Source organism: Mirounga angustirostris, unplaced genomic scaffold (genome assembly GCF_029215605.1).
Source record: "Mirounga angustirostris isolate CCGP_5_RB_7025 unplaced genomic scaffold, mMirAng1.0.hap1 SCAF_17, whole genome shotgun sequence".
NCBI lineage: Eukaryota > Metazoa > Chordata > Mammalia > Carnivora > Phocidae > Mirounga > Mirounga angustirostris.
In genome coordinates this window covers 9,151,558-9,179,150 of record NW_026991725.1, presented here as the reverse complement: position 1 = coordinate 9,179,150, position 27,593 = coordinate 9,151,558, and the positions used below count along the sequence as shown (strand labels likewise).

The window sequence follows — 27,593 nt, the reverse complement described above, 5'->3', positions numbered from 1 at the left end:
GACTTAACAATTTTTCTGTAAGTTTGAGATTGTTTTAAATATGAAGCACTGATGGGATGCCTGGGTGGCTCAGTTAGTTAAGCATCTGCCTTTGGCTCAGGTCATGATCCCAGGGTCCTGGGATTGAGTCCCACATTGGGCTCCTTGCTCAACGGGGAGCCTGTGTCTCCCTCTGCTTGTGCTCTCTCGCTGTCTCTCTGACAAATAAATAAAAATCTTTAAAAAAATAAATATGAAGCCCTGAAAAATTACTTTTATAAATTATATACATATACATATTTAGTGGCATTGATGTAGGTAATATTACTTTTTCTGGATATACCTGTTAATAGGAGAAGATGGTTACTTTTACTTTGGATGACTTACTTTATAATTTTTAGTTTTATGTTGATGTAATAGGGCCTGCATCCTAGAATAATAGCTGAAGGATTTGAAGCTGCAAAGATAAAAGCACTTGAAGTTTTGGAAGAAGTTAAAATTAACAAAGAGATGAAAAGAGAAATCCTCTTAGATGTGGCTAGAACATCTCTACAAACTAAAGTTCATGCTGAATTGGCTGATGTGTTAATAGAGGTATGTGACTAAACTTTTGCATTCAGAATGAGTATAGACTAATGCATGATGATATTTTTCTTTTTTCTATAAGATAATCAACCGCCACGTGGTTCTTTTGAACGTGAAATAAAATATGGAAGACAAACATTTATAGACTTACTTAAAGACTAGACTTGATTGGTCAGAGCAATATGTGTAATTTTTTCCAAAAGTGTCATATTAAACTTTCTTTTAAGTTACCATGAAAGTTAGGAGGGGCTTGGCTGCCTTTGGATCATCCCTTGTGGTTGCCATTGGGGTGACGTACTGGTCTCTTAAACCTAGGGGTCCATAGTTTTTATGTGAGGTGACACATAGGGAAGTGGTTAAGCTTACCACTTTAATGAAGCATGATTAATCTGATAGATAATATTCACATCTGGGAAATACATATTTGTTTTGTTTACTTCTAAAGGTAAAATGTATGTAATATAAGCACAAGACTGGGTATTTTGGGAAGGCTTTTATCAGGTGGCTATAGTTTGATATCATCACTGTTCCTCAGCTTTGTACTTGAATATATTGGTTTATCAGGAATGATGAATTCATAACCCAAGTCACAAGACATTAACATATAATTCAGAATGCTTTCTTGCTAATTTACTTTTTGAGAGATATAAATGACAAATGGACGGAACACCTGAGTTGTTTCTGGTCGATTCCCCTTACCACTAGGAAAACCTACTTGCAAATCAGATTAAGATCAGACAATTTCTTACTCAACAGAGTTCAAATAAAGACTGCAGTATTTTCTCCTGTTGGAGTACATGTATCAAGTGACCCAGAATCTTCATGTTATCTGGCTAGGCCCCCATCCTCTTTTGGAGTTCTAGAAACACTGATATTCTCATTATCCAGTAGTTTTTGTCAATATTCCCTATTAGGCTCCAAAACCAAATATCATGTTTTCTCAGAAAGTTTTCTAAGGTATAGTTTTTTGCTTTATTTATATTTTAGGATGGTTATACTGTAGCACTTAATTTCTGTGATTAGTTGTTTTCATATTACTTTCTGAGCTAAGCAGTAGGATGTATTGTACCATGTTTCTCAAATTGTATATCCCTGGGGATATGTGGCAGAATAAGTGAGACATGTTTTTCTAGAGTGTCAATTTTACTTTGCAGTTTTGGGGAAAAACATTACTTTCACATTAAAACAAACATGTATATTATGGCATGATGTGGAAACTTTTCATGATAAAACACAAAACTTAAGAAATTTCATGTTGGTATAGCCAACAAATTTTAGCTCTTACCTTACATTACATTTCCTTCTTTTCCATTAATAAGTTCTTCGGTGGAAAAGTTTGAGTAGTGTTGGTAGTAGAAAGAGTAGTAGCTTGGCATTCGAAGATAACTGAATTCTAGTCCTGGCTCTGCTACTGCCTTTTAGACCTTGTTTTAAGACTGTAACTATTTCTTCTTCTTTTTTTTTTTTTGGAGAGAGAGTGTGAGCTAGTGGGGGTGGGGGTGGGGGGGAGGGGCAGAGGGAGAGGAAGCGAGAATTCCAAGCAGGCTCCACGTCCAGTGCAGAGCCCGATGCGGGGCTCGATCCCATGACTCTGAGATCATGACCTGAATTAAAATCAAGAGTTGGATGTTTTACCAACTGAGCCACCCAGGTGCCCCTAAGACTGTAACTTCTTAAACTTTTATTGGAGTTTACTTATCTTTAAAATGAAGGATTTGGGCCTGATGATCTCTGAAGTTCCTTTAGGTTCTAAGGTAGTCATTGGCATTGGTTATTACTGGTGTCCATGACAAAGTGGCCCTTTTTTGGCCTTGCCCTGTATTTTGAGGCCTGAAGCCCTTTATCTGCTTAGTCTGGTGATTTCTTGGGCCAGTGGTTTCTTTTAGTAGAACAATAATTCACTGTTCTCATTTGCTTCTCTTTCAGGCTGTTGTGGATTCTGTTTTGGCTGTTAGAAGACCAGGTTATCCTATTGATCTCTTCATGGTAGAAATCATGGAGATGAAGCATAAATCAGAAACAGATACAAAGTAAATTACATAAACTTTGATAATACATAGATTCTGGAATATTTGGTTTAGTTCAGATGTTTTTTCATTAATTTCCTTACTTTTATTCAACATCAGTCTATTAATTCAACATATATTAATTGAGGGGCACCTGGGTGGCTCAGTCGTTAAACATCTGCCTTCTGCTCAGGTCATGATCCTGGGGTCCTGGGATCGAGCCCCGCATCGGGCTCCCTGCTCAGTGGGGAGGCCTGCTTCTCCCTCTCCCACTCCCCCTGCTTGTGTTCCCTTTCTCGCTGTGTCTCTCTCTGTCAAATAAACAAACAAACAAGCAAAACATATATTAATTGAATACTTACCCTGAGCCAGTCATGAAGAGTAAACAAAACAATTTCTTTCTCCAAGAAGATTATTTTCTAGTTGAGGGAGGTAATAAATACATAAGTGCTAATATGTGTGTGTTTGTGGGCATCTTTATTTACCTATTTCTTGAAGTTTTATTTGGTTTTTCTTAAATCTGCCATGGCACTTTTTATGGCGTCCTATTCCCTGCAGATCTTTATAAACCTGCCTTATATGTTTACACATATAGTTCATATCTGATAATTACAATATTTGAAGTTTTGGCTTGTCTATTTCTGGTGTTTATTATATTTTGCTGGTTCTCTCTGTGTTTTGTTTCTATATGTGCCATTCATTGTGTTTGAAAAAAGTATTTGTAGAAATAATGTGAGACCTAGGATGAAGGTCCTTTTTTGCACAGAGAATTTGAATTTGCTTCTGCAAGGAGCCAAGGGAATACTTTATTTTTTATTTTTAATTTTTTTAATTTTATTTATTTTTTTTAAAAGATTTATTTATTTATTTGAGAGAGCGAGAATGAGAGAGAGTACATGAGACGGGGGAGGGTCAGAGGGAGAAGCAGGCTCCCTGCCGAGCAGGGAGCCCGATGCGGGACTCGATCCAGGGACTCCAGGATCATGACCTGAGCCGAAGGCAGTTGCTTAACCAACTGAGCCACCCAGGCGCCCTATTTTTTATTTTTTATTATTATTTTTTTTAAGACTCTCCATGCCCACCTCAATGTGGGGCTTGAACTCATGACCCTGAGATCAGGGCCTGAGCTGAGATTAAGAGTCCAGGCGCTTAGCCAACTGAGCCCCCAGGCACCCCAGGGAATACTTTAAATTAAATCCACAGCTTGAGGGCTTTTTGTTTGTTTGTTTGTTTTTAATATCCAGCTAATTCTTTTTTTTTCTAAAAATTTATTTATTTTAGAGAGAAAGAGCACACATGTGAGTGGGGGGAGGGGAGGAGGGAGAGGGAGAGACAGAATTCTTAAGCAGACTCCCTGCTGAGTGTGGAGCCCAACGCAGGGCTCTATCCCAGGACCCTGAGATCAGGACCTGAGCTGAAATCAAGAGTTGGCTGCCTAACCGACTGAGCCACCCAGGCTCTCCTTTCCAGTTAATTCTAACTGCTGTTGGGTATAAGGGCTGATTGCTTCTAGTTCATCCTTCTGGTTTATACCCTGAGTATGTTCCCCTTTGGGGTTCCTACTTACTGGGAAAAGTGTCTCCTATTAGACCTTCTACCTTGGATGAGCCCCGAGCTTTTAATTCTGTCCCCTTCTCATTGTGAGGTTGTTGAAAACAAAGTTCAAATTTTCCTGAGTTGTCTAATGACTTTAGGATAAGAGTACCTGCAGTTCTTTTCTTACCCCTTGGAGTTCATGTTTTCTTTACTGTTTTTAAGGTTGTGTTTTTGTTGGGCTTTATTTATTTATTTTTTTTTTTTGAGAGTGTGTGTGTGTGTGTGCACGAGCCAGTGGGGGTCGGGTGCAGAGGGAGAAGGAGAAAGATCTTAAGTAGGCTCCACGCCCAGCATGGAGCCTGATGCAGGACTCAATCTCAAAACCCTAAGATGATGACCTGAGCTGAAATCTTGAGTTGGATGCTTAACTGACTGAGCCACCCAGGTGCCCCAGGGTTTTTGTTTTTAACCCAGAATTCTTAGTTGCTTTTGGTGGTAAGGTTGGTCCAAATTAGTCTGCCATTGCTGAGGGCAAAGCAGTTCTTGATTGATATTTCAGAAGGATCTCTCTGGTTGTTGTGGGGAAAATGCACTGTGGAGCAGGGCACATCCCAGTGCAAGGGCAGAAGCTGGAGGCCAGTCAGGAATCTGTTGTAATTCAGGTGAGGGATGAAAACAGTTTAGATCAGGGTATACTTAGAAGAAGGAGAAATAGGATTTATTGATGGTTCAACGTAGAATGTGACAGATAAAGAGGAAGGATGTCTCCTGGGTTTTTGCGTGGAGCAGCTGGAAAAGCAGAAGTACCATTTCTTGGGATGGAAAAGACTGGGAGGAAAAGATTTGGGGAAATAAATCAAGAGTTTAGTTTGGGAAATGTTATGTTTTAGATGCCTATTAGGCATCCATGTGGAGATGCTGAGTCGGGAGTTGGAGAGGTGTGTCTGGAGTTTAGAACAGAGGTGTGACCTGGAAATATATTTGGGAGTTATCCGTGCATAGGTGACTTAAAGCCTGTGAGAGGTAATGAGATCATCTGGGAGGTGAATATAGATAGAAGAGAAAGTTTACTGTCCCTCTACCCCTCCTCCTGCTCATGTTCTCTCGCTCACTCGCTCTCTCAAAATAAATAAAATCTTAAAAAAAAAAAAGAGGATGTTTAAAGTTGAGCCCTGGAAACTCTGATGTTTAGAAATTGAGAAGACAAGGAGGATTTATCACAGGAGACTGAAGAGGAGTGGTCACTGGTAGGAGGAAAACCAGGAGAAGGTAGTGGCCCAGAAGCTAAGATAGGAAAATGTTTCAAAGGGAGAATAATCAACTATGTCATATGCTGCTGAAACTTTGAACAAGTTGTGGATTGAAAATTGACCATTAGATATGGAAAGCATTTAATGTTTTTGGTGGCTTTAATGAGAACTGATTCAATAAAGGAGTGGGTATGAAAGTCAGACTGAAGGTGGGCTCCAGAGAGAAGGGTTAGGGAAGAAGTGAGGATGCAAGCTTACACCACTCCAAGGTTAGCAGAGAAATGGGGCAGTTGCTAGAAGGGAGTATGGGAAGGGACTTGAAGGAGAAGCATTCTTTGTTTTAAAGATGGGAATTATCATGGCAAGTCTGTATCCTGACGAGAATGTTCCTGGAGGCAGGAGGAATTGATGGCGGTAGGGGGATGGGGGCAATGCTGGAGCAGAGAGGAGAAATGGAGTAGAGTACACACATGCAGAGGAGCATGGACAGTGCATTCATAGGAATAGAGGTTTAGGTTCAAGTGCAGGTGGATTGGTGGAGGTAGTGATGGGACAGTGTTTGTATTTTCTCAAAGCAGCAAGGTCATTTGCTGAGAGGGAGAGAGGGAAAGAGTGGAGACTTGAAGAGTGATGAATATTGAACATATCATTAGCTTGTTTCTTCCTAAATATCTTCATTTTCAGTTAGAAGTTGGAGTGATTAGATTAAATTTTGTAGTTAGATTAAAATTTTGAAAACTTCCTTATAATCATGTTTATTTAAAAAATCATTTCTTTACTTTAATGTAGAACAAATCCTGGCTATAAAAGATTCATAAGTAGAAATACCATTCCCTAATTGGGTATAAATGAAGTTTTAAATGTTATAAAAATATTTACTCTTGAAAGAAAATTTGGAAAACAGGAAAAAAGCCTCTCCCACCCCCAAATTATCTGTATTCCTACTGCCCAAGCATAACTTTACTCTAGGTTCCTTTCATTTTTTTCTTGCTAATACCAAGGTGCTTATTTTTTAAAAGAATAGTTATAATCATGCTTTATAGGTAGTTTGTTGTTCTGTGTTTATCAGCTACCTCTGCAAATAATTTTCCCTGTCATTATATAGTTTTCATGACCACCAAATAGTTGGGTCATTTATTTGCTGAACAATGCCCTATTGTTAGACATTTAGGTTAACAGTTTTTGGTTGTTGCATATAATTATTTTGAACAAATGTTCCTAAGAAACTCATTGTGTGCCTACCTTTCATTACTTGACCAGCTGTGTCATATGTTTGAGCCACATAATTTAGAGAATAATTCTGGGTTGACTTTTCATTGTGACTTCAGTGAAATTGCATTGAAGTAGATTTTCTTTTCCAATTTTACTAATTATCTGTTAGGCTTAAAGTTGGTGCAAGGAAACAATGTGTGTCCGATCTATTAACATTTTAAGAATACAATCCTTATTTTATAATAAATTTAGAGTGTATATTCCAAGTAAGAAACATTACATATTTTTAATAGATTGATCAGAGGATTAGTTTTGGATCATGGTGCCCGTCATCCAGATATGAAGAAGCGAGTGGAAGATGCATTTATCCTTACTTGCAATGTGTCACTAGAATATGAAAAAACGTATGTGGCAGTTACTCTTTGTAAATTTTGAAATTATATTTTCTAAAAGTGTTTTTAATTTTAATTAATTGATTTCGAGAAAGAGAGGTGGGGAAAGGGCAGAGAGAGAGAGAGATAGAGGGAATGAATCTTAAGCACACACAAGGCTCTATCTCATGACCCTGAGATCATGATCTGAGCAAAAATTAAGGGTGGGACGCTTAACCAACTAAGCCACCCAGGTGCGCCCTAAAAGTGTTTTTTAACCTCTTTCTTCCCTCCCAAATGTTTACTGTAAACTCCTACCTTTCCCTCCTTTTTCTTCTGTCTTTACTAGCTTGTTTTTATTAATCTTTTAGAGAGGTGAGCTCTGGTTTCTTTTATAAGACTGCTGAAGAGAAAGAGAAATTGGTAAAAGCTGAAAGAAAATTTATTGAAGATAGAGTACAAAAAATAATAGACCTGAAAGACAGAGTCTGTGCTCAGTCCAATAAAGGATTTGTTGTCATTAATCAAAAGGTGAGAAAGAAAGTTCAGATTTTAACTATTTGTAAATGTTTTTCAGCATTTCTTGCAGTGTGGTCTGTGGATTCCTAGGAGTCCTAAAGACCATTTCAAGGAGTCTTTGAGGTTAGAATTATTTTCATAATCATAATAATGCCTTTGACATTGTGTCCACATTTGCAATGATCATGTGAAAGTAGTGCTAGGTAAAGCTGCTGATACCTCAGTACAAATCAAAGCAGTAACGCCAAACTGTACTATTAGTCATTATATTCTTTATTGCCACACTATCACATACTTGCAGTTTTAAAAAAAAGGCAGTTTCATTTGAAAATATCTTTTTTTTTTTAAAGATTTATTTATTTGAGAGAGAGTGTGCGTGTGAACGGGGGGAGGGGCAGAGGGAGAGGGAGAATCCCAAGTAGGCTGGCTACTGAGTGTGGAGCCCGACATGGGGCTCAATCCCATGACCATGAGATCATGACCTGAGCTGAAATCAAGTCAGACGCCCAACTGACTGAGCCACCCAGGCACCCCCCTCACTGGAGAATATCTTGAAGTGGTAAAACTTATTAATTAAATTTTGATTAAATATGCATCCTTCTATAATGCTGTGTGACAGAGTGTGAAATCTGCATATCAAAATATGGTTGTCTTGGGCGCATCTGGGTAGCTCATTTTGTTAAGCGTCCCACTCTTGTTTTTGGCTCAGATCATGATCTCATGGTTGTGAGATCGAGCCCCATGTCAGGCTCTGTGCTGAGCTGAACATGGAGTCTGCTTGGGATTCTCTCTTTCCTCTCCCTCTGCCCACCCCAGTGCCCACCCCCCTGGCCCCCATGCACCGCCCCCCCTGCTCACGATCACTCAAAAAAATTTTTTTTAAAATATGGTTGTCTTGAGGGAAAATTCTTGTATAATTGAGTTGCAAACTGAACTAGCCACTTTTTTCATGAACTGCCATTTTTACTTTGAAGAATGACTGGCAGGGGTGCCTGGCTGGCTCATTCAGTAGAGCATGTAACTCTTGATCTTGGGGTTGTGAGTACAAGCCCCATTTTGGGCAAAGAGATTACTTTAAAAAAAAAAAGAAGAATAACTGACAGAAAATTATGTAGACATGGGTATTTGGCAGGCTTTTCTCAAAAAGGAAGAAGCGGTTCTGTCACTTCCAAGGAAAACAACTGACAGTATTTGTTGCCAATAAATTTGAGCTTTCAAGCCAAAATTAAAATTTTGGAAAGCTTGTATCTGCTGCTGTGAACTTGACCACTTTCTAATGCTTAAGGGACTTTTCTGATAATATTAGTGATGATATTAGCAAATGTGATATTTTTGATATTGTATACCGATGAAATGTATCAACATTTGGAAGCTCTGCTTAACATAGTGAACTGCTGTTTTCTAAATGACTAAAAAAATGTATGATTTAATAAAGTCATGCATGGGTAAATAATACATTCAGAGTGTAAGATAGGCAAATGGATTTTAATATGAAAGAGTATGAAAAGTTTATTGATAGGTTCTATATTTCACATTGACACTAACCTTTAAGAAACTATCATTTATTCAGTTTTGATATAGTATCAAAGAAGAATATCCACATTTATCTGAAAATACTATTAAAATATTCATCCATTTTCCAATACATATTTGTTTGAGTCCAAGTTTTAATATACTTTAACCCAACAACATATCACACCAAATTGAATGCAGAAGCAGGTATGAGAATCTAGATGTCTTCTATTAAGACAGACATTAAAAAGATATCAGAAATGTGAAACAGTACCATTACTTTAAGCTATACATTTTTTTGTTTAGGAAGGTATAGTAAATTTTCACTTAAAAGATATTATTTAAGGGGGCGCCTGGGTGGCTCAGTCATTAAGCGTCTGCCTTCAGCTCAGGTCATGATCCCAGGGTCCTGGGATGGAGCCCCGCATCGGGCTTCTTGCTCCGCAGGAAGCCTGCTTCTCCCTCTCCCACTCTCCCTGCTTGTGTTCCCTCTCTTGCTGTGTCTCTCTATGTCAAATAAATAAATAAAATCTTAAAAAAAAGATGTTATTTATGTTAACATAAAATGGGTTTATTATTTTGAATGGATTATATTTTAAAAATTTCTCAATTTTAATTTATAATATGACAAATATAGATACAGGTCAGATAAACAAAAGCTTTTTTGGGTTCTTAATAATTTTTAAGAATGTGAAGCAGTGCTGATATCAAAGTTTGAGAACTACTGGCTTAAGATGTGCTTATAACTTTTATGCTAATTTGATTTTAGGGAATTGACCCACTTTCCTTAGATGCTCTTGCAAAACATGGCATAGTAGCTCTTCGCAGAGCAAAAAGAAGAAATATGGAAAGGTGAGCTTGCCGATTATTATGTATCCTGTTTTTTTAACAGATAAAATTGAAATGATCCCATGGTATTCCTTTTAGCTTATATGTAAACATTGTTGAGCAAAATAGCATACAGATTCCAAATGTTGTTTTTAATTTCAATAAATAATGGAAGTATCAAAAATCAAGACTGTTAACCTACCTCAGAACTTTGTTGAAGTACAAAGAAGGTTTTTATCTTAAAACATTTTTTTTTAAAGGATGAATGGGCAGAGCACTCAGGATTTTTTTTTTTAAGATTTTATTTATTTATTTGAGAGAGAGAGAGCATGAGCAGTGGGGAGGGGCAGAGGGAGAAGCAGACTCCCCACTGAGCAGGGAGCCCGATATGGGACTCAATCCCAGGACCTGGGATCATGACCTGAACTGAAGGCAGCTGCTTAACCCACTGAGCCACCCAGGCGCCCCTTCTTAAAACAGATTTTAAAAACAATACAACACAGGGCGCCTGGGTGGCTCAGTCGGTTAAGCGACTGCCTTCAGCTCAGGTCATGATTCCGGAGTCCCTGGATTGAGTCCCGCATCTGGCTCCCTGCTCAGTGGGGAGTCTGCTTCTCCCTCTGACCCTCTCTCCTCTCATGCTCTCTCTCACTCTCTCTCTCTCAAATAAAAAACAAAACAAAACAAAACAAAACAAACAATACAACACAGGGACAATGCAGTCTTCTATGTTAGGTATCTTTTCCCCTTTAAGAAATTAAGTCTTTAGTGCTTTCTATAACAAAAGCTATGGTGACATATGTCATTTCAGACTCTCTCTTGCTTGTGGTGGAATGGCTGTGAATTCTCTTGAAGACCTTAATGTAGATTGCTTGGGACATGCTGGTCTTGTACATGAGTGTACATTAGTGAGTATCTCTGTGGGCAGGGGTTATAAAGTGAAGAGTAAACCTTTTTTTTTTAATACTAAATCTTTTAATTCAGGCTTTTACCTTTTGATGTCTGAATAATCCCCAGGACAGATTTTACAATTTATTTGTCTGGATGTTTGTTGAGAGTTCAAATATAACTTAATTGCTTTTAACACATATTTAGTTATGTTTGATAAGAAAAATTCACATGAAGATTGGATTCTAATATTGTAAGTTGGGTCTTCATTTCATAATAACATTAAGTATTAGAGTTATATTTTCTTGGATTATCCTCTAGGGTGAAGAAAAGTTCACTTTTATCGAGGCCTGTGTTAACCCTCGTTCTGTCACCTTGTTGGTTAAAGGACCGAATAAGCATACTCTCACACAGATCAAGGACGCTATCAGGGATGGACTTCGTGCCATCAAAAATGCCATTGAAGATGGTAGGCTCTTTGTTGTGATGGACATGAACCTTATGTATTTTTAAAGTAGTAATAAATCTATCATAAATATATATAGTATTTTAAAAGATATGGATGATTATTATTCTCTCACTTCATTTTGGATAATTTATAGTTTAGATTGTGAAGATTTTTCCATGGAATATTCTTAATAAGTATGCTGCACTTTTTTTTTGGTTAGATTTTATTTATTTATTTATTTATTTATTTATTTATTTATTTATTTGAGAGAGAGTGTGTGAGAACAAGTGGGGGAAGGAGCAGAGGAGGAGAGGGACAAGCAGACTTGTAAGCTGAGCAGGGAGCCTGACTTGGAGCTTGATCCCAGGACTGAGGCGAAGTCAGATGCTTACTCGACTGAGCCACCCAGGTGCCCCAGTATGCTGCCCTTTTAATTAACATCTGTTTATGAAATGAAAAAGCACTTAAGTTAATGCTATAGTATCATTTTTTAATTTTTAGAAATTTATTTTTAAAACCATTGGGGCTCCTGGGTGGCTCAGTCAGTTAAGCGTCTGACTCTTGAACTCAGCTCAGGTCTCAATCTGAGGGTTGTGAGTTCAGGCCCAAGTTGGGCTCCATGCTGGGTGTGGAGCCTACTTAAAAAAGAGAGAGAGAGAAAAAAAGAAATTTGTTTTTAAAACCACGAAAAGACTTTACAGCTTAGAACTCATTCCATTACCTTAGGTGCAGTGTAATTTTAAGAAAGATTAGGAAAGAATATTAGCATGTATTATTTATTGATAATTTATAAACCAACTTCCTTCTAAAAGGAGTTGGAATAGGTAATTCAATAAAAAACACACATTTAAAATAGAATAATAGGGGCGCCTGGGTGGCTCAGTCGTTAAGAGTCTGCCTTCAGCTTAGGTCATGATCCCAGGGTCCTGGGATCGAGCCCCGCATCGGGCTCTCTGCTCTGCGGGAAGCCTGCTTCTCCCTCTCCCACTCCCCCTGCTTGTATTCCCTCTCTCACTGTGTCTCTCTCTGTTAAATAAATAAATAAATAAATAATCTTAAAAAGAAAAAAGAATAATAAGCACATGAAAAGATCCTCAACATAATTAGTCATTAGGAAAATGAAAATTAAAACCATAGATACCATTTCACAACTGTTATGATGGCTATAAATCAAAAAGCTGGACAATAGTAAATGTTGGCAAGGATATGGAGAAATTGGAGCTGTCAGCATTGCTGGTAGGGAGTTCCTTAACAAGTTAAACACAAGAGTTATTACATGACCCAGCAAATCAACTCTTAGGTATACACCTAAGGTATACCTTAATATTCTTTGATCAAATTGTTCCGGCTACATTTGTTGAAAAGATTCTTCTTTAACCAGGGAGTTAAGTTGCCATTGAAACTTTTCACTGAAAATCAATTGTCCATGATTGTGTGGTTCTATTTCTGGGTTCTTATTCTGTTCCATTGATATGTCTATCTCAATGTTAATATACTGTCCTGATTATTGTAACTTTATGATAAGTCTTGAAATCAGCAGTGTTAATCCTCTCATTTTGCTCTTTTTCAAGTTATTTTGGTTATTTAAAATCTTTTCTGCATTTTCATGTGAATTTTATTTTATTTTATTTATTTATTTTTTTAAAGATTTTATTTATTTATTTGACAGAGAGAGACACAGTGAGAGAGAGAGCACAAGCAGGGGGAGTGGGAGAGGGAGAAGCAGGCTTCCCGCGGAGCAGGGAGCCTGATGCGGGGCTCGATCCCAGGACCCTGGGATCATGACCTGAGCTGAAGGCAGACGCTTAACGACTGAGCCACCCAGGCGCCCCTCATGTGAATTTTAGAATCAGCTTGTCAATTTCTACCAAAAAGACTTGAGATTTTGGTTGGAATTTCACTGAATCTGTAGAACATTCTGGGAATAATTGATATCTTAATATTGAGTCATGGTGTTTTTTATTTATTTGAGCCTTCTTGACTCAATCTCAGCTATATGTATACATATATGTATACATATATATATTTTTTACTGCAATATTTTATAATTTTTAGTGGCATATCTTTTTTCAGATTTATGTAGTTCATGAATTTTGGTCCTATTATACATGATGTTTTTAAAATTTCAATTTCTAGGGCACCTGGGTAGCTTAATCAGTTAAGCGTCTGCCTTTGGCTCAGGTCATGATATCAGAGTCCTGGGATTGAGCCCCGCATCGGGCTCTCTCCTCAGCAGGGAGCCTGCTTCCCACTCTCTCTCTCTGCCTGCTTCTCTGCCTACTTGTGATCTCTCTCTCTCTCTGTCAAATAAATAAATAAAATCTTTAAAAAAATAAAATTTCAATTTCTGGTTGTTGTTAAGACATAGAAATACAGTTGATTTTTGTATATTGATCTTTAATTCTGTAACCTTGTTTAACTCACCTATTCTAGTAGCTTTTTTATAGATTTCATTGAATTGTCTATATGAATGATCATGTTGTCTGCTAATAAAGACAATTTTACTTCTTCCTTTCCAATCTGGATAGCTTTTTTTTTTTTTTTTAAAGATTTTGTTTATTTATTTGACAGAGAGAGAAACAGCGAGAGAGGGAACACAAGCAGGAGGAGTGGGAGAGGGAGAAGCAGGCTTCCCGCCAAGCAGGGAGCCTGATGCGGGGTTCGATCCCAGGATGCTGGGATCATGACCTGAGCCAAAGGCAGACGCTTAACGACTGAGCCACCCAGGCGCCCCTGGATAACTTTTTATTTCTTTTTTCTTTTTATTTCATGGGTTAGAAACTTCAATACGTTGTTGAAAAAATGGTAAGATTGGGCATCCTTTCCTTGCTCCTGATCATAGGGGGACAACATTTAGCCTTTCTCTATTATGTATGATATTTGGCTGTAGATTTTTCTAGAAATCCTGTTAGATTGAGGAAGTTCTCTTCTCTTACTGAGAGTTTTTATCACGACTGATGCTGGATTTTACCAGTTGCTTTTCTGGTGATCTATTGAGGTGATTATATGTTTCTTCTCTGTTAGATTATTAATGTGGTAAATTACATTGATTTTCAAATGTTCAGCCAACCTTACATTCTTGGGATAAACCCTACTTATGATGTATTATCCTCTTTAAAAATAGATTACAGTTTTTATAAAATTGTGGCTATGTGTGTATATATATATATATATATACACACACACACACATATACAATTTGTCATTTTAATCATTTTTAAGTGTTACAATTCAGTGGCATTAAGTTACATTCTTTCACATTGTTGTGCACCCGTCACCATCATCCATCAATAGAACATTTTTCACCTTTTTTTTTTTTTTAAGACTTTATTTATTTGTTTGAGAGGGAGAGAATGAGAGAGAGAGCACATGAGAGGGGGTAGGGTCAGAGGGAGAAGCAGACTCCCTGCTGAGCAGGGAGCCCGATGCGGGACTCGATCCAGGGACTCCAGGATCATGACCTGAGCCGAAGGCAGTCGCTTAACCAACTGAGCCACCCAGGCACCCAGAACATTTTTCATCTTACAGTACTGAAACTCTATAGCCATTAAACAATAACTCTCCATTCCCCTCTCCTCCCATCTCCCGGAAACCACTATTCACTTACGGTCTCTATGAAATTGACTACTCCATGTACCTTGTTTGAGTGGAATCATCCAGTATTTGTCTTTTGGTGATTGGCTTATTTCACTTAGCATAATGTCTTTCAGGGTTCATCCATGTTGTGGCATATGTCAGAATGTCCTTGCTTTTTTTTTTTTTTTTTAAAGACTTTATTTATTTGACAGAGACAGCGAGAGAGGGAACACAAGCAGGGGGAGTGGGAGAGGGAGAAGCAGGCTTCCTGCCAAGCAGGGAGCCTGATGCAGGACTCGATTCCAGGACCCTGGGATCATGACCTGAGCCGCAGGCAGATGCTTAACGACTGAGCCACCCAGGCGCCCATGTCCCTGCTTTTTAAGGCTGAATAACATTGCGTTGTATGTATATATAATCTGTTATTTATCCATTTATCCATTGATGGAAACTTAGATCGCTTCACCTTTTGGCTATTGTGAGTAATGCTGCTATGTGTATTGTCCTTTCTGTATATTGTTGGACTTGATTTGCTAAAATAAGGGGTATTTATATATTTTTTGCTTATAATGCCTTTATCTGTTTTTTTTTTTTTTCGGTTAGAATAATGCTGACCTCATAGAATGAGTTAGAAAACATTCTGTCCCTTAAATTTTCTGAAAGTGTTGAATTGTTGTGTAGAATTGGTATTACTTCTTTCTTTACTGTTTGGTGGAATTCGCCAGTAAAGCCATCTGGGCTTGCAGTTTTCTTCATGGGAGAAATTTAAGCTATAATCAATCTTTTTAATAGATACGGGGCTATTCAGGTTATCTTTTTTTTTTTTTTTGAGTTTGTGTCTTTCAAGAAATTTGTCTGTTTCATCTGCTGAGAACATCAAACTGCTGCCCATGAACTAAATCCTGTTTGCTGCCTGTTTTTGATAAATGAAGTTTATGGGGATACAGCTATACCCATTCATTTATGTATTGCCTGTGGCTCTTTTTGTGCTACAATGGCAGGGTTGAATAGTTACAAAGGAGATGGTATGGCCCATGGAGCCTAAAATACTTAAATCTGGTCTTCTGCAGAAAGTTTGCTAATCCCTGATCTAAGTTTTCAAATTTATTAGCATAAAGTTGTTCATAATATTCCCTTACTATTATACGTTTAATGTCTGCAGAATCTATAGTGATAATTACCTTTTTAATTTCTGCCTTTCATTCTATTTTTAACATTGTTCATGTTTATTTCATTGATTACTGATCCAATTTTTATTATTTTCTTTCATTATTACATTAGGTATCACTTGCTCTTTTCTAGTTCTTAAGGTGGAAGTTGAAGTCATTAGTTTGAGACCTTTCTTCTTTTCTAATGTAGGTGTTTAGTGATACAAGTTTCTTTTTAGGTATTGCTTTAGTAACATCCCACAAATTTGGATGTGTTTTTGCAGAATGGGATCAGGGAAGTTTTTACAGCTACTGGTCTGTTTCTTAAGGTGGGTGGGAGGTACATGAGTACATTTATTTGTGCATTTATTCTTTATACCTTGTATATGTAAATATTCTTCTGTGTATATTCAGTATTTCACAACGAACTTAAAAAAGTTTTTTAAAATTACTTTTTAATTCTGGTATAATTAACGTACAGTGTTATATCACAAGGAACTTTTTAAAAATCTGAATGGGGGCACCTGGGTGGCTCAGTTGGTTGAGCGACTGCCTTCGGCTCAGGTCATGATCCTGGAGTCCCTGGATCGAGTCCCGCATCGGGCTCCCTGCTCGGCAGGGAGTCTGCTTCTCCCTCTGACCCTCCCCCCTCTCATGTACTCGCTCTGTCTCATTCTCTCTCTCTCAAATAAATAAATAAAATCTTAAAAAAAAAAATCTGAATGGGAGGCAAGGATGCAATCACCTTTTGGGTAGACAACTCTTTTGAGCAGTTATGTTGTACAGGGAAGCAGAGGAAAAGGCAAGTAATTAAAAAATGATGTGGGATAAAGGAGAGATTCTTTTTGTGTTGTTTTGTTTTAAAGATAGGTGATTCCAAAGCAAATTTGTTGATTCAAAGGAGAGTCATAAACTTTATAAAAACCATATCAGCAGGTATCCAAGTCATATCCTGTTGTGAAAATTGATGTTTTTTAAAAAAATTTTATTTATTTATTTTTTATTTATTTGACAGAGAAACAGCGAGAGAGGGAACACAGGCAGGGGGAGAGGGAGTGGGAGAAGCAGGCTTCCCGCTGAGCTGGGAGCCCGATGAGGGGCTCGATCCCAGGACCTTGGGACCATGACCTGAGCCGAAGGCAGACACTTAACGACTGAGCCACCCAGGCGCTCTGAAAATTGATGTTTTTTTTTTTTTTTAAAGATTTTATTTATTTATTTGAGAGAGAGAGAATGAGAGAGAGCACATGAGAGGAGGGAGGGTCAGAGGGAGAAGCGGACTCCCTGCTGAGCAGGGAGCCCGATGTGGGACTCGATCCCGGGACTCCAGGATCATGACCTGAGGCGAAGGCAGTCACTTAACCAACTGAGCCACCCAGGCGCCCTGAAAATTGATGTTTTTAACCAGAGCTTTTACCTTAGAATAATAAGAACACCTATATTTTTTCCTCAGGTAACAGTTTGGGTTTTGCTTCAGTACAGAAAACAGATACTATAATAAGTCCCAAGAATTCTATACCAAAACAGTGGCCACATTATCTTGGCCTAAAGTTTTTTTCAAATCAGATGCTACAATTAGTTTCCTGTCCCAAAAATTATAAATAACTACCTTTTAAATGTAGTCATAAAGGGGGGCACCTGGGTGGCTCAGTCGTTAAGCGTCTGCCTTTGGCTCAGGTCATGATCCCAGGGTCCTGGGATCGAGCCCCGCATTGGGGTCCCTGCTCAGCGGAAGCCTGCTTCTCCCTCTTCCACTCCCCCTGCTTGTGTTCCCTCTCTCACTGTGTCTCTCTCTGTCAAATAAATAAATAAAATCTTAAAAAATAAAATAAAAAAATAAATGTAGTCATAAAGGAATAAGATGAAGGTGGAAGAAATGTCTACTCTTCAATGAGATAAGCTGCTTGTAGCCAGTCTGTACCATGCCTAATTATTTAATGGTGTGTAACTTCAGGATGCTTCATAAGGCATCTGAGTAACCACTGAACTATGCAACCTACTTTATTTCTGTATATATTTAAGCATATTTTAGGTGTTGGCGGTATAATTTAACACACTTGAATAGCTAAGTATTTTTTTCTCTGGTGTTTTATCTGGCATGCCTTGCCAAATCTTTTCCCTTCAATAGGCTGTGTGGTTCCAGGAGCAGGTGCAGTTGAAGTGGCAATAGCGGAAGCTCTTGTTAATTACAAGCACAGTATAAAAGGAAGAGCTCGTCTTGGAGTCCAAGCTTTTGCTGATGCCCTGCTCATTATTCCTAAGGTACAACTATCCTAATGGCCAAAGAACACTGGCTGGACACAAGGGTGTTGGATTATAAATTGTCCACATTATCTAACAGAGTAGAAAGAGTTTTTATTTGCATTTCCCCACACAGTTTTAAGATACATTACAGATAAAGCAGGGAAACCTTTGGATAATAGCTCAGAATCTTTGTCAGAGTTCCATGATATAACTAAATTACCCCTTTGCTTATCCCTGAGCACCAAAAGTTGAAGTAAGTCTGGAAATTTCCTTCAAAAATGGTTCATGATTAATCATAATGAAAAAGTTTAGAACTTAAAATTTAACTAGACTTTGGGGTAGATTTTATCTTGGTGGTGGTATCCAAAGTATTATCATCACTTTAAATTGTGGTTAACGAGAACTTCAGGCTGTTTGGCACTGCCAAATAGGAGCGTGCTTTTGTCATTTTCATTTTAATACCTACAAAAGGAGAGAAACCAGATGTTCCCTGTATCGACAGAAGGACAGAGAACTACCATTAAAAGGAATGGTAGTTGTTTGCCTTAATCTGGTTGTGAACCACTTAGAAACACAGAAGACCATGTCAAAGACGTTATTACTGTGAATTAAAATACTAAGAACAGTGCTAACAAAGTCTCTTTGTTAATTGCTTTAAAATTATTCATAATTTATGGAATCTTTGAGAATTGGAGATCTATTTTTCTCTTTGCCTGAAACAGCAAAGTCAGTAAGTGATGATCCAGTAGTTGACACAAACTGGTAAGCCTGGTGTACAGTGGTGGTTCCTTTTTACTTATCAGCTGTTGGTTTGGTACTACTTGGAAATAAACCTGGTTTGGAGTGCTGTTATCTCCATTCCTGTTGCCACAGGTCAGGACTCTCCTCATGTTGATGAGGGGAGGGACGCAAAGATCCTGAAAATATGTAGGGTTCCTTTAACAGGTGCCTGGGAAAAGCTAGAAAATGTGTGGCTGAAGGGACGAGAAGAAATAATACCATTCTACTGATTTTCCATTTTTTAAATTATTTTTTAAAGATTTTACTTATTTGAGAGAGGGCACGAGAGAGAGAGAGCGAGTGAGCGCAGGTGAGAGCCCAAGTGTAAGCACGCAAGCAGGGGAGAGGGGCAGAGGGAGAAGGAGAAGCAGGCTCCCTGCTGAGCAAGGAGCCTGATGTAGGACTTGATCCCAAGACCCTGGGATCATGACCTGAGCCGAAGGCAGATGCTTAACTGACTCAGGCACCCAGGTGCCCCCTAATTTTCCATTTTTTAAAAAAGTTTTTATTTATTTATTTGTGTATCTCTATACCCAGAGTGGGGCTTGAACTCATGACCCTTGATCAAATTACATGCTCTTCCGACTGAGCCAGTCAGGCGCCCGCCCCTCTTTCCATTTTTTAAGAAATCTTTTGCATGGAGGGAAATTAATACAGTGGGGTGGGGATGGGGGACTGTAATGTCCTCAGAATTTACTGTAATATACATAGGGAAAATGTTTAAGTAAATATAAAAACTGCTAGATACATGAAATAATAATTTGATTTAGATTAAGAATGGAATTCTTCAAAAGGAGATGATTACTGTATTACGAATATGTTTTCACAAGAGTAGAGAGAAGAGCCTTATTTTTTATATTTGATATTCAAATATGTATGTGAAGATATTTCACACATATATTTATTATTATTTTTATTCTTAAAGGTTCTGGCTCAGAATTCTGGTTTTGACCTGCAGGAAACGCTAGTAAAAGTTCAGGCTGAACATTCAGAATCAAAACAACCTGTTGGCATAGATTTGGATACAGGTAAGAAAGTGAAGAAAAATTAGCTGCTCAGTAAAGAAAGAGGTTTACTACAGTGACCTAGAACTTATAGTAAGGGAGTGGGGATTTGGGTGACTTTAATATTTAAATTTTGGGTGCCTTTAATTTACTTTTGAACTTTTTTTTTTCTTTACTGAAGTTCTTTTTTTAAAAATTTTTTTATTGTTATGTTAATCACCATACATTACATCATTAGTTTTTTATGTAGTGTTCCATGATTCATTGTTTGTGTATAACACCCAGTGCTCCATGCAGAATGTGCCCTCTTTAATACCCATCACCAGGCTAACCCATCCTCCCACCCCTCTCCCCTCTAGAACCCTCAGTTTGTTTTTCAGAGTCCATCGTCTCTCATGGTTCGTCTCCCCCTCCGATTCCCCCCCCTTCATTCTTCCCTCCTGCTATCTTCTTCTTCTTTTTTTTTTTTAACATATATTTTATTATTTGTTTCAGAGGTACAGATCTGTGATTCAACAGTCTTGCACAATTCACAGTGCTCACCATAGCACATACCCTCCCCAGTGTCTATCACCCAGCCACCCCATCCCTCCCACCCCCCACCACTCCAGCAACCCTCAATTTGTTTCCTGAGATTAAGAATTCCTCCTATCAGTGAGGTCATATGATACATGTCTTTCTCTGATTGACTTATTTCGCTCAGTGTAACACCCTCCAGTTCCATCCACGTCGTTGCAAATGGCAAGATCTCATTCCTTTTGATGTGCATAATATTCCATTGTATATATATACCACATCTTCTTTATCCATTCATCTGTCGATGGACATCTTGGCTCTTTACACAGTTTGGTTGTTGTGGACATTGCTGCTATAAACATTGGGGTGCATGTACCCCTTCGGATCCCTACATTTGTATCTTTGGGGTAAATACGCAGTAGTGCAATTGCTGGATCGTAGGGTAGCTCTATTTTCAAATTTTTAAGGAACCTCCATACTGTTTTCCAGAGTGGCTGCACCAGCTGGCATTCCCACCAACAGTGTAGGAGGGTTCCCCTTTCTCTGCATCCCTGCCAACATCTGTCATTTCCTGACTTGTTAATTTTAGCCATTCTGACTGGTGTGAGGTGATATCTTATTGAGGTTTTGATTTGGGTTTCCCTGATGCTGAGCAATGTTGATCACTTTTTCATGTGTCTGTTGGCCATTTGGATGTCTTCTTTGGAAAAATGTCTGTTCATGTTTTCTGCCCATTTCTTGATTGGATCATTTGTTCTTTGGGTGCTGAGTTTAAGGAGTTCTTTATAGATTTTGGATATTAGCCCTTTATCTGATATGTCATTTGCAAATATCTTCTCCCATTCTGTCGGTTGTCTTTTGGTTTTGTTGACTGTTTCTTTTGCTGTGCCAAAGCTTTTTATCTTGATGAAGTGCCAATAGTTCATTTTTGCCCTTGCTTCCCTTGCCTTTGGCGATGTTTCTAGGAAGAAGTTGCTTCAGCTGAGGTCAAAGAGGTTGCTGCCTGTGTTCTCCTTTAGGATTTGGATGGACTCCTGTCTCACATCGAGGTCTTTCAACCATTTGGAGTCTATTTTTGTGTGTGGTGTAAGGAAATGGTCCAGTTTCATTCTTCTGCATGTGGCTGTCCAATTTTCCCAACACCATTTGTTGAAGAGACTGTCTTTTTTCCATTGGACATTCTTTCCTGCTTTGTTGAAGATGAGTTGACCATAGAGTTGAGGGTCCATTTCTGGGCTCTCTATTCTGTTCCACTGATTGATGTGTCTGTTTTTATGCCAGTACCATACTGTCTTGATGATGACAGCTTTATAATAGAGCTGGAAATCCGGAATTGTGATGCTGCCAGCTTTGCTTTTCTTTTTCAACATTCTTCTGGCTATTTGGGGTCTTTTCTGGTTCCATACAAATTTTAGGATTATTTGTTCCATTTCTTTGAAAAAAGTTGATGATATTTTGATGGGGATTGCATTGAATGTGTAGATTGCTCTAGGTAGCATTGACATCTTCACAATATTTGTTCTTCCAATCCATGGGCATGGAATGTTTTTCCATTTCTTTGTGTCTTCCTCAATTTCTTTCATGAGTATTTTATAGTTTTCTGAGTACAGATCCTTTGCCTCTTTGGTTAGATTTATTCCTAGGTATCTTATGGTTTTGGGTGCAATTGTAAATGGGATCGACTCCTTAATTTCTCTTTCTTCTGTCTTGTTGTTGGTGTATAGGAATGCCACTGATTTCTTTGCATTGATTTTATATCATACCACTTTACTGAATTCCTGTATGAGTTCTAGCAGTTTTGGGGTGGAGTCTTTTGGGTTTTCCACATAAAGTATCATATCATCTGCAAAGAGCGAGAGTTTGACTTCTTTGCCGATTTGGATGCCCTTGATTTCTTTTTGTTGTCTGATTGCTGTGGCTAGGACTTCCAATACTATGTTGAATAGCAGTGGTGATAGTGGACATCCTGCCGCGTTCCTGACCTTAGGGGGAAAGCTCTCAGTTTTTTCCCATTGAGAATGATATTCACTGTGGGTTTTTTTTTTTTTTTAAAGATTTTATTTATTTATTTGAGACAGAGAGAATGAGAGAGACAGAGAGCACATGAGAGGGGGGAGGGTCAGAGGGAGAAGCAGGCTCCCTCCGAGCAGGGAACCCGATGCGGGACTCGATCCCAGGACTCCAGGATCATGACCTGAGCCGAAGGCAGTTGCTTAACCAACTGAGCCACCCAGGCGCCCCTCACTGTGGGTTTTTCATAGATGGCTTTTATGATTTTGAGGTATGTACCCTCTATCCCTATACTCTGAAGAGTTTTGATCAAGAAAGGATGCTGTACTTTGTCAAATGCTTTTTCTGCATCTATTGAGAGGATCATATGATTCTTGTTCTTTCTTTTGTTAATGTATTGTATCACATTGATTGATTTGCGGATGTTGAACCAACCTTGCGGCCCAGGGATACATCCCACTTGGTTGTGGTGAATAATCCTTTTAATGTACTGTTGTATCCTATTGGCTAGTATTTTGGTGAGAATTTTTGCATCCATGTTCATCAAGGATATTGGTCTGTAATTCTTTTTGATGGGGGTCTTTGTCTGGTTTGGGGATCAAGGTAATGGTGGCCTCATAAAACGAGTTTGGAAGTTTTCCTTCCATTTCTATTTTTTGGAACAGTTTCAGAAGAATAGGTATTAATTCTTGAAATGTTTGGTAGAATTCCTCTGGGAAGCCATCTGGCCCTGGGCTTTTGTTTGTTGGGAGATTTTTGATGACTGCTTCAATTTCCTTAGTGGTTATAGGTCTGTTCAGGTTTTCTGTTTCTTCCTCGTTCAGTTTTGGTAGTTGATACATCTCTAGGAATGCATCCATTTCTTCCAGGTTATCTAATTTGCTGGCATAGAGTTGCTCATAATATGTTCTTATAATTGTTTGTATTTCCTTGGTGTTGGTTGTGATCTCTCCTCTTTCATTCATGATTTTGTTGATTTGGGTCATTTTTCTTTTTGATAAGTCTGGCCAGGGGTTTATCAATCTTGTTAATTCTTTCAAAGAACCAGCTCCTAGTTTCGTTGATCTGTTCTACTGTTCTTTTAGTTTCTATTTCATTGATTTCTGCTCTGATCTTTATTATTTCTCTTCTCCTGTTGGGTTTAGGCTGTATTTGCTGTTCTTTCTCCAGCTCCTTTAGGTGTAGAGTTAGGTTGTGTACTTGAGACCTTTCTTGTTTCTTGAGAAAGGCTTGTATTGCTATATACTTTCCTCTTAGGACTGCCTTTGCTGCATCCCAAAGATTTTGAACAGTTGTGTTTTCATTTTCATTGGTTTCCATGAATATTTTTAATTCTTCTTTAATTTCCTGGTTGTTGCATTCATTTTTTAGTTTTACTTTTGAACTTCTTAAAAGAAAATATTTATTCTTTTAGGAAATAGTTTTTGAGTGTTTGTTATTTGACTCTTGAGATTCACAAAGAAACTTCTAAGCTTATATTATCACAGGGAAGGATAGGCAGTAAATAATAACCTTAACAGATAAGTTCCCTGAACATTTAAGGAGTAATAAATTCTATGAAAAAATAAAAGAACCCTATAAGGATGACTGTGAATGCTAGCATGAGGTGCGGGGAGGGGGTTGCAATTTTTTTTTAAATTTTTTATTGTTATGTTAATCCCCAACATCATTAGTTTTAAATGTAGTGTTCCATGATTCAGGGGGTTGCAATTTAAAGAGAAAGGTGGGCAGGGTAGACCTCATTGAGAATATGTCTATAGAAAATAATCAAAGGAAGTAAGGAAGTAGCCATGTTAGGGAACTGAGGAAAGACTATCCTGGGCAGAGGGAGCAGCCAGTGGAAAAGTCAGTGTCTGAAGCTTTTGAAGAGGAGGAAGGAGATGAGAGAGGTAGTAGAAAGATCATGCAGGGTGTGGGGGCCAATCCAAGGACTTTGACTTTTACTGCAGTGGAACAGGGAGCAATTTTTGGCAGAGGTGTGACATGGCCTAATTATGTTTAAAAGGATCACTCTGGCTATTCTGTGGAGAGGAGTCCACTGAACAACTGGAATGGCCATTAACTGCATCAGAGAACTGTGGGTAGAGCAGCTTGTCATGGAGGGAAGGTCAGTGCTGAGTTTTGGCCAAGTTAAATTCAAAGTGTCTGTAGACTTTCAAGTGAAATAGACAGTTGGAAGTATGAGTCTGGAGCTCAAGAAAGAGCTCTGGGTTGGAGATAAAAACAAGAGTCTTCAGAGTGTATATGGTTTATATCCATAAGACCGGATGGTACCTGGGGAGTGAGTGTAGAGAGTGAAGAAAAGAACCCAGGACTAAGTCATTGGCTACTCCAGAATTAAGAGCTCTGGGAAGAAGAGGAAGAACCAGGAAAGTCAACAGAAAAGTTGCCACTAATGCAAAAGAAAAAACGAGACTGAGCGTGGTGTCCTGGAAGACAGGTGAAGAAAGACTAGTCAGGAGACCATGTTAAGTGTTGCTGATCCACAAGGCCTGAGAACTGACCCCTGGATTGGATTTGATAACATGGGGTCATTGTGACCTGGACACTAGTAGTACTGCTGGTATATTAAACACTGTTAGAATATATAACCAGTATTAACAGAATATATCAAGATTGTAGTGTTAAAATAGTTTGTTTTTACTTTGCAGGTGAGCCCATGGTAGCAGCAGATGCAGGAGTTTGGGATAATTATTGTGTGAAAAAACAACTTCTTCACTCTTGGTAAATTCATATTAATAAAAAGAGAAAGACTGTTAGGGACATAATCAGTAACTTTAAAACTTGTCTATTGTTTTTGCCACTCTAGTGAAAAATGGTTAAGTGTATGAAAAGGCATGGTATCCAGTTACTAACGCTAGCTTCTGTCATTTTATAGTCCTTTTTCCATTTTGATTCTAGCAGCGTCAGATACAGGAAATGTTTATCTTACTGTTTATTTGAGGGGGAAGGGAAAGAAGGAAGTTTACTGAAATTGTACCACGTGCATAGCAGGGAAAAGCAAATGATGTGCTAAAAATGAGCTCAGATTTGCTGGTATATAAAATCAAATTTTTATCAGCAGAGGAGTTGAAATTATAATACAAGGGGTGATATTTGCATTTACAATAGTTTCGTCTCATAATATCTCATATAACATCATTAAAGAACAAAGTACTTTTAGTAGCTGGAGATTGCTGGGGGGAAAAGATGAGAGTGGGTTGGTAGGCTTTACTTACCCTGTTATCTTTTTCTTCAGCACGGTGATTGCCACCAACATTCTCCTGGTTGATGAAATTATGCGAGCTGGTATGTCTTCTCTTAAAGGATGATTGAGTTCAAAATCAACTCTTACAGAAGCTGAGATTTAGTGCAACTACCATTATATAGCCTGAGCCATTCTTAATTTTTGCACAATAAAAGCAGTTTATATTTGTTGGCCTTAGCAGTCTCAATAATACTTCATCAAGGTATAAAGAACACAAGAAGTACTTTCACAGTAAAGGAATAATAATCAAAATATTTTTCCTTAAGAGTTCTAACTTTGGAGCTCCTGGTTGGCTCAGTTGGAAGAGCATGTGACTCTTGATCTTGGAGTCATGAGTTTGAGCCCTGCATTGGGGGTAGAGATTACTTAAATGATAAGTATAAGAGAAAAAGAGTTCTAACTTCCTATCCTTTATTGTATGTGTAATATGAAATAATAAATATTTATTTGGTTTTCATCCCCAGTTCCTGGCATGAGCTTTTCAAACTTTTGTAGTTTCCTGAGTAACAGGGGTGATAGGAGCATTTTTTTGGTTATAATATTTGGTCTTAGTTTCTGCTTCCAGCCATAAGAGCTTCTAGGACTATTGGAATCTCCGGAACTAATGAGTGTCTTTTTGTATGCTAATTAGTGACTGTTGATGGGCCCTTAGGAGGGCACCTGGGTGCCAGAGGAACCAACCTTGTGGTTAGAGGTTTAGAACTTTCAGCCTCTCCCTGCATCTCCCACTCTACCCCTCTACCTCTAGGGTAGGTAGAGGGGCTGGAGGTTGAGTTACTAATAAGTCATGGCTATGTGATGAAACCTCCATAAAAATTTCTAAACTATGGGATTCATTGACCTTCCAGGTTGGTGAACACATCCATGTGCCAGGAGAGTTGGCTCAAGCAAACCCCCCTGGGACAGAAACTCCTATACCTGGGAACCTTCTGGACTCGCACTATGTACATCTTCATTAGGTTGTTCATTTTTATCCTTTATAATGCCCTTTATAATAAGCTGCTAAATGTGTTTCCATGAGTTCTGTGAGCTGCTGTAGCAAATGATTGAACGTGAGGAGGGGGCCATGGGAACCCCTGATTTGTAGCCCAGTTGGATAGAAGTGTGAGTAACATGGATACCCACTACTTGCAATTGGTGGGGCAGTCTTGTGGGATTCAGCCCTTCATCTGTGGGGTCTGCTCGGCCTCCAGGTAGTCAGATTGTAGAACACCCACTTGCTGTCTGGAGAGTTGGAGAATTAGTTGGCGTACGGAACCCCCACACACATTTGGTGTCAGAAGTGTTGTGAGTAGGGGAAGCAGTGTTCCCTTAGTAGGCTACTGCTGTTTTCATAAAATAGAATCTATTGGGATTCTTAGACCTTTGGACAACTTTCAGTGAATAAAATATAGAGCACAGGTTTTGAGTATGCAAGTCGGTCTCCGGTTTAACTTCTTACCACCACTCATTCCTCTTATAAATATGACATTACTTTGTGATTATAACTTTGGGTTTCATTGAGACCTGACAGTTTATTTCCATATAATGTATTATATTTTATCTGGCTCTTTGGTATATATGATTAGAAATGTACACTTCTGTGCTAGCTCTCTGACCAGGTGGTTAAATGGAGCAGGTCTCATTTGGAATGTGGGGGTGGGGGGGTGGGGGGGAGGCAGTGTTGGCACCAGCCCTGGGAAATAATTGTTTTTGGCTTTGAATGCAGCTCTTCTGTATCAGTATTATACCAATAGCTTTCTTGTTTGCAACACTGGAATTAATCTGTTGTACTCTTTATTATCATTAGGCTGCTTATAGTTAATTTCTTTCCATGGATGCAAGTTGGTAAGAGATTAAAATAAGGCAGGTGCATTTAATGGAACTTTGGCCTGTTAGTGCATATAGGAGGTTTATTTAACCATTTCCGGCCTTAGTTGAAAACCTATACTTTT

The 27,593-nt window shown here is 38.5% G+C and overlaps 1 protein-coding gene across 3 annotated transcripts in view; it reads left to right on the top strand.

The window, feature by feature from the left end:
• The window catches only part of CCT6B (chaperonin containing TCP1 subunit 6B), a 34,000-nt gene extending 6,704 nt beyond the window's left edge, over nucleotides 1-27,296 (top strand). The window contains exons 4-14 of one of the 3 annotated variants that reach the window (XM_054510942.2): nucleotides 400-573; nucleotides 2,491-2,594; nucleotides 7,311-7,470; nucleotides 9,740-9,822; nucleotides 10,610-10,706; nucleotides 11,008-11,155; nucleotides 17,987-18,120; nucleotides 19,808-19,910; nucleotides 25,064-25,136; nucleotides 25,651-25,700; nucleotides 26,508-27,296. In XM_054510942.2, coding sequence (XP_054366917.1) covers nucleotides 400-573; nucleotides 2,491-2,594; nucleotides 7,311-7,470; nucleotides 9,740-9,822; nucleotides 10,610-10,706; nucleotides 11,008-11,155; nucleotides 17,987-18,120; nucleotides 19,808-19,910; nucleotides 25,064-25,136; nucleotides 25,651-25,700; nucleotides 26,508-26,515 — 1,134 coding nt within the window. In that variant the 3' untranslated portion in view covers nucleotides 26,516-27,296. Of the gene's footprint in view, nucleotides 1-399; nucleotides 574-2,490; nucleotides 2,595-6,861; nucleotides 6,973-7,310; nucleotides 7,471-9,739; nucleotides 9,823-10,609; nucleotides 10,707-11,007; nucleotides 11,156-17,986; nucleotides 18,121-19,807; nucleotides 19,911-25,063; nucleotides 25,137-25,650; nucleotides 26,444-26,507 lie in introns of those variants that run through there. The other 2 variants (XM_045889397.3, XM_045889396.3) reach the window with 2 other exon arrangements.
• Nucleotides 27,297-27,593: the final 297 nt, after the last annotated feature.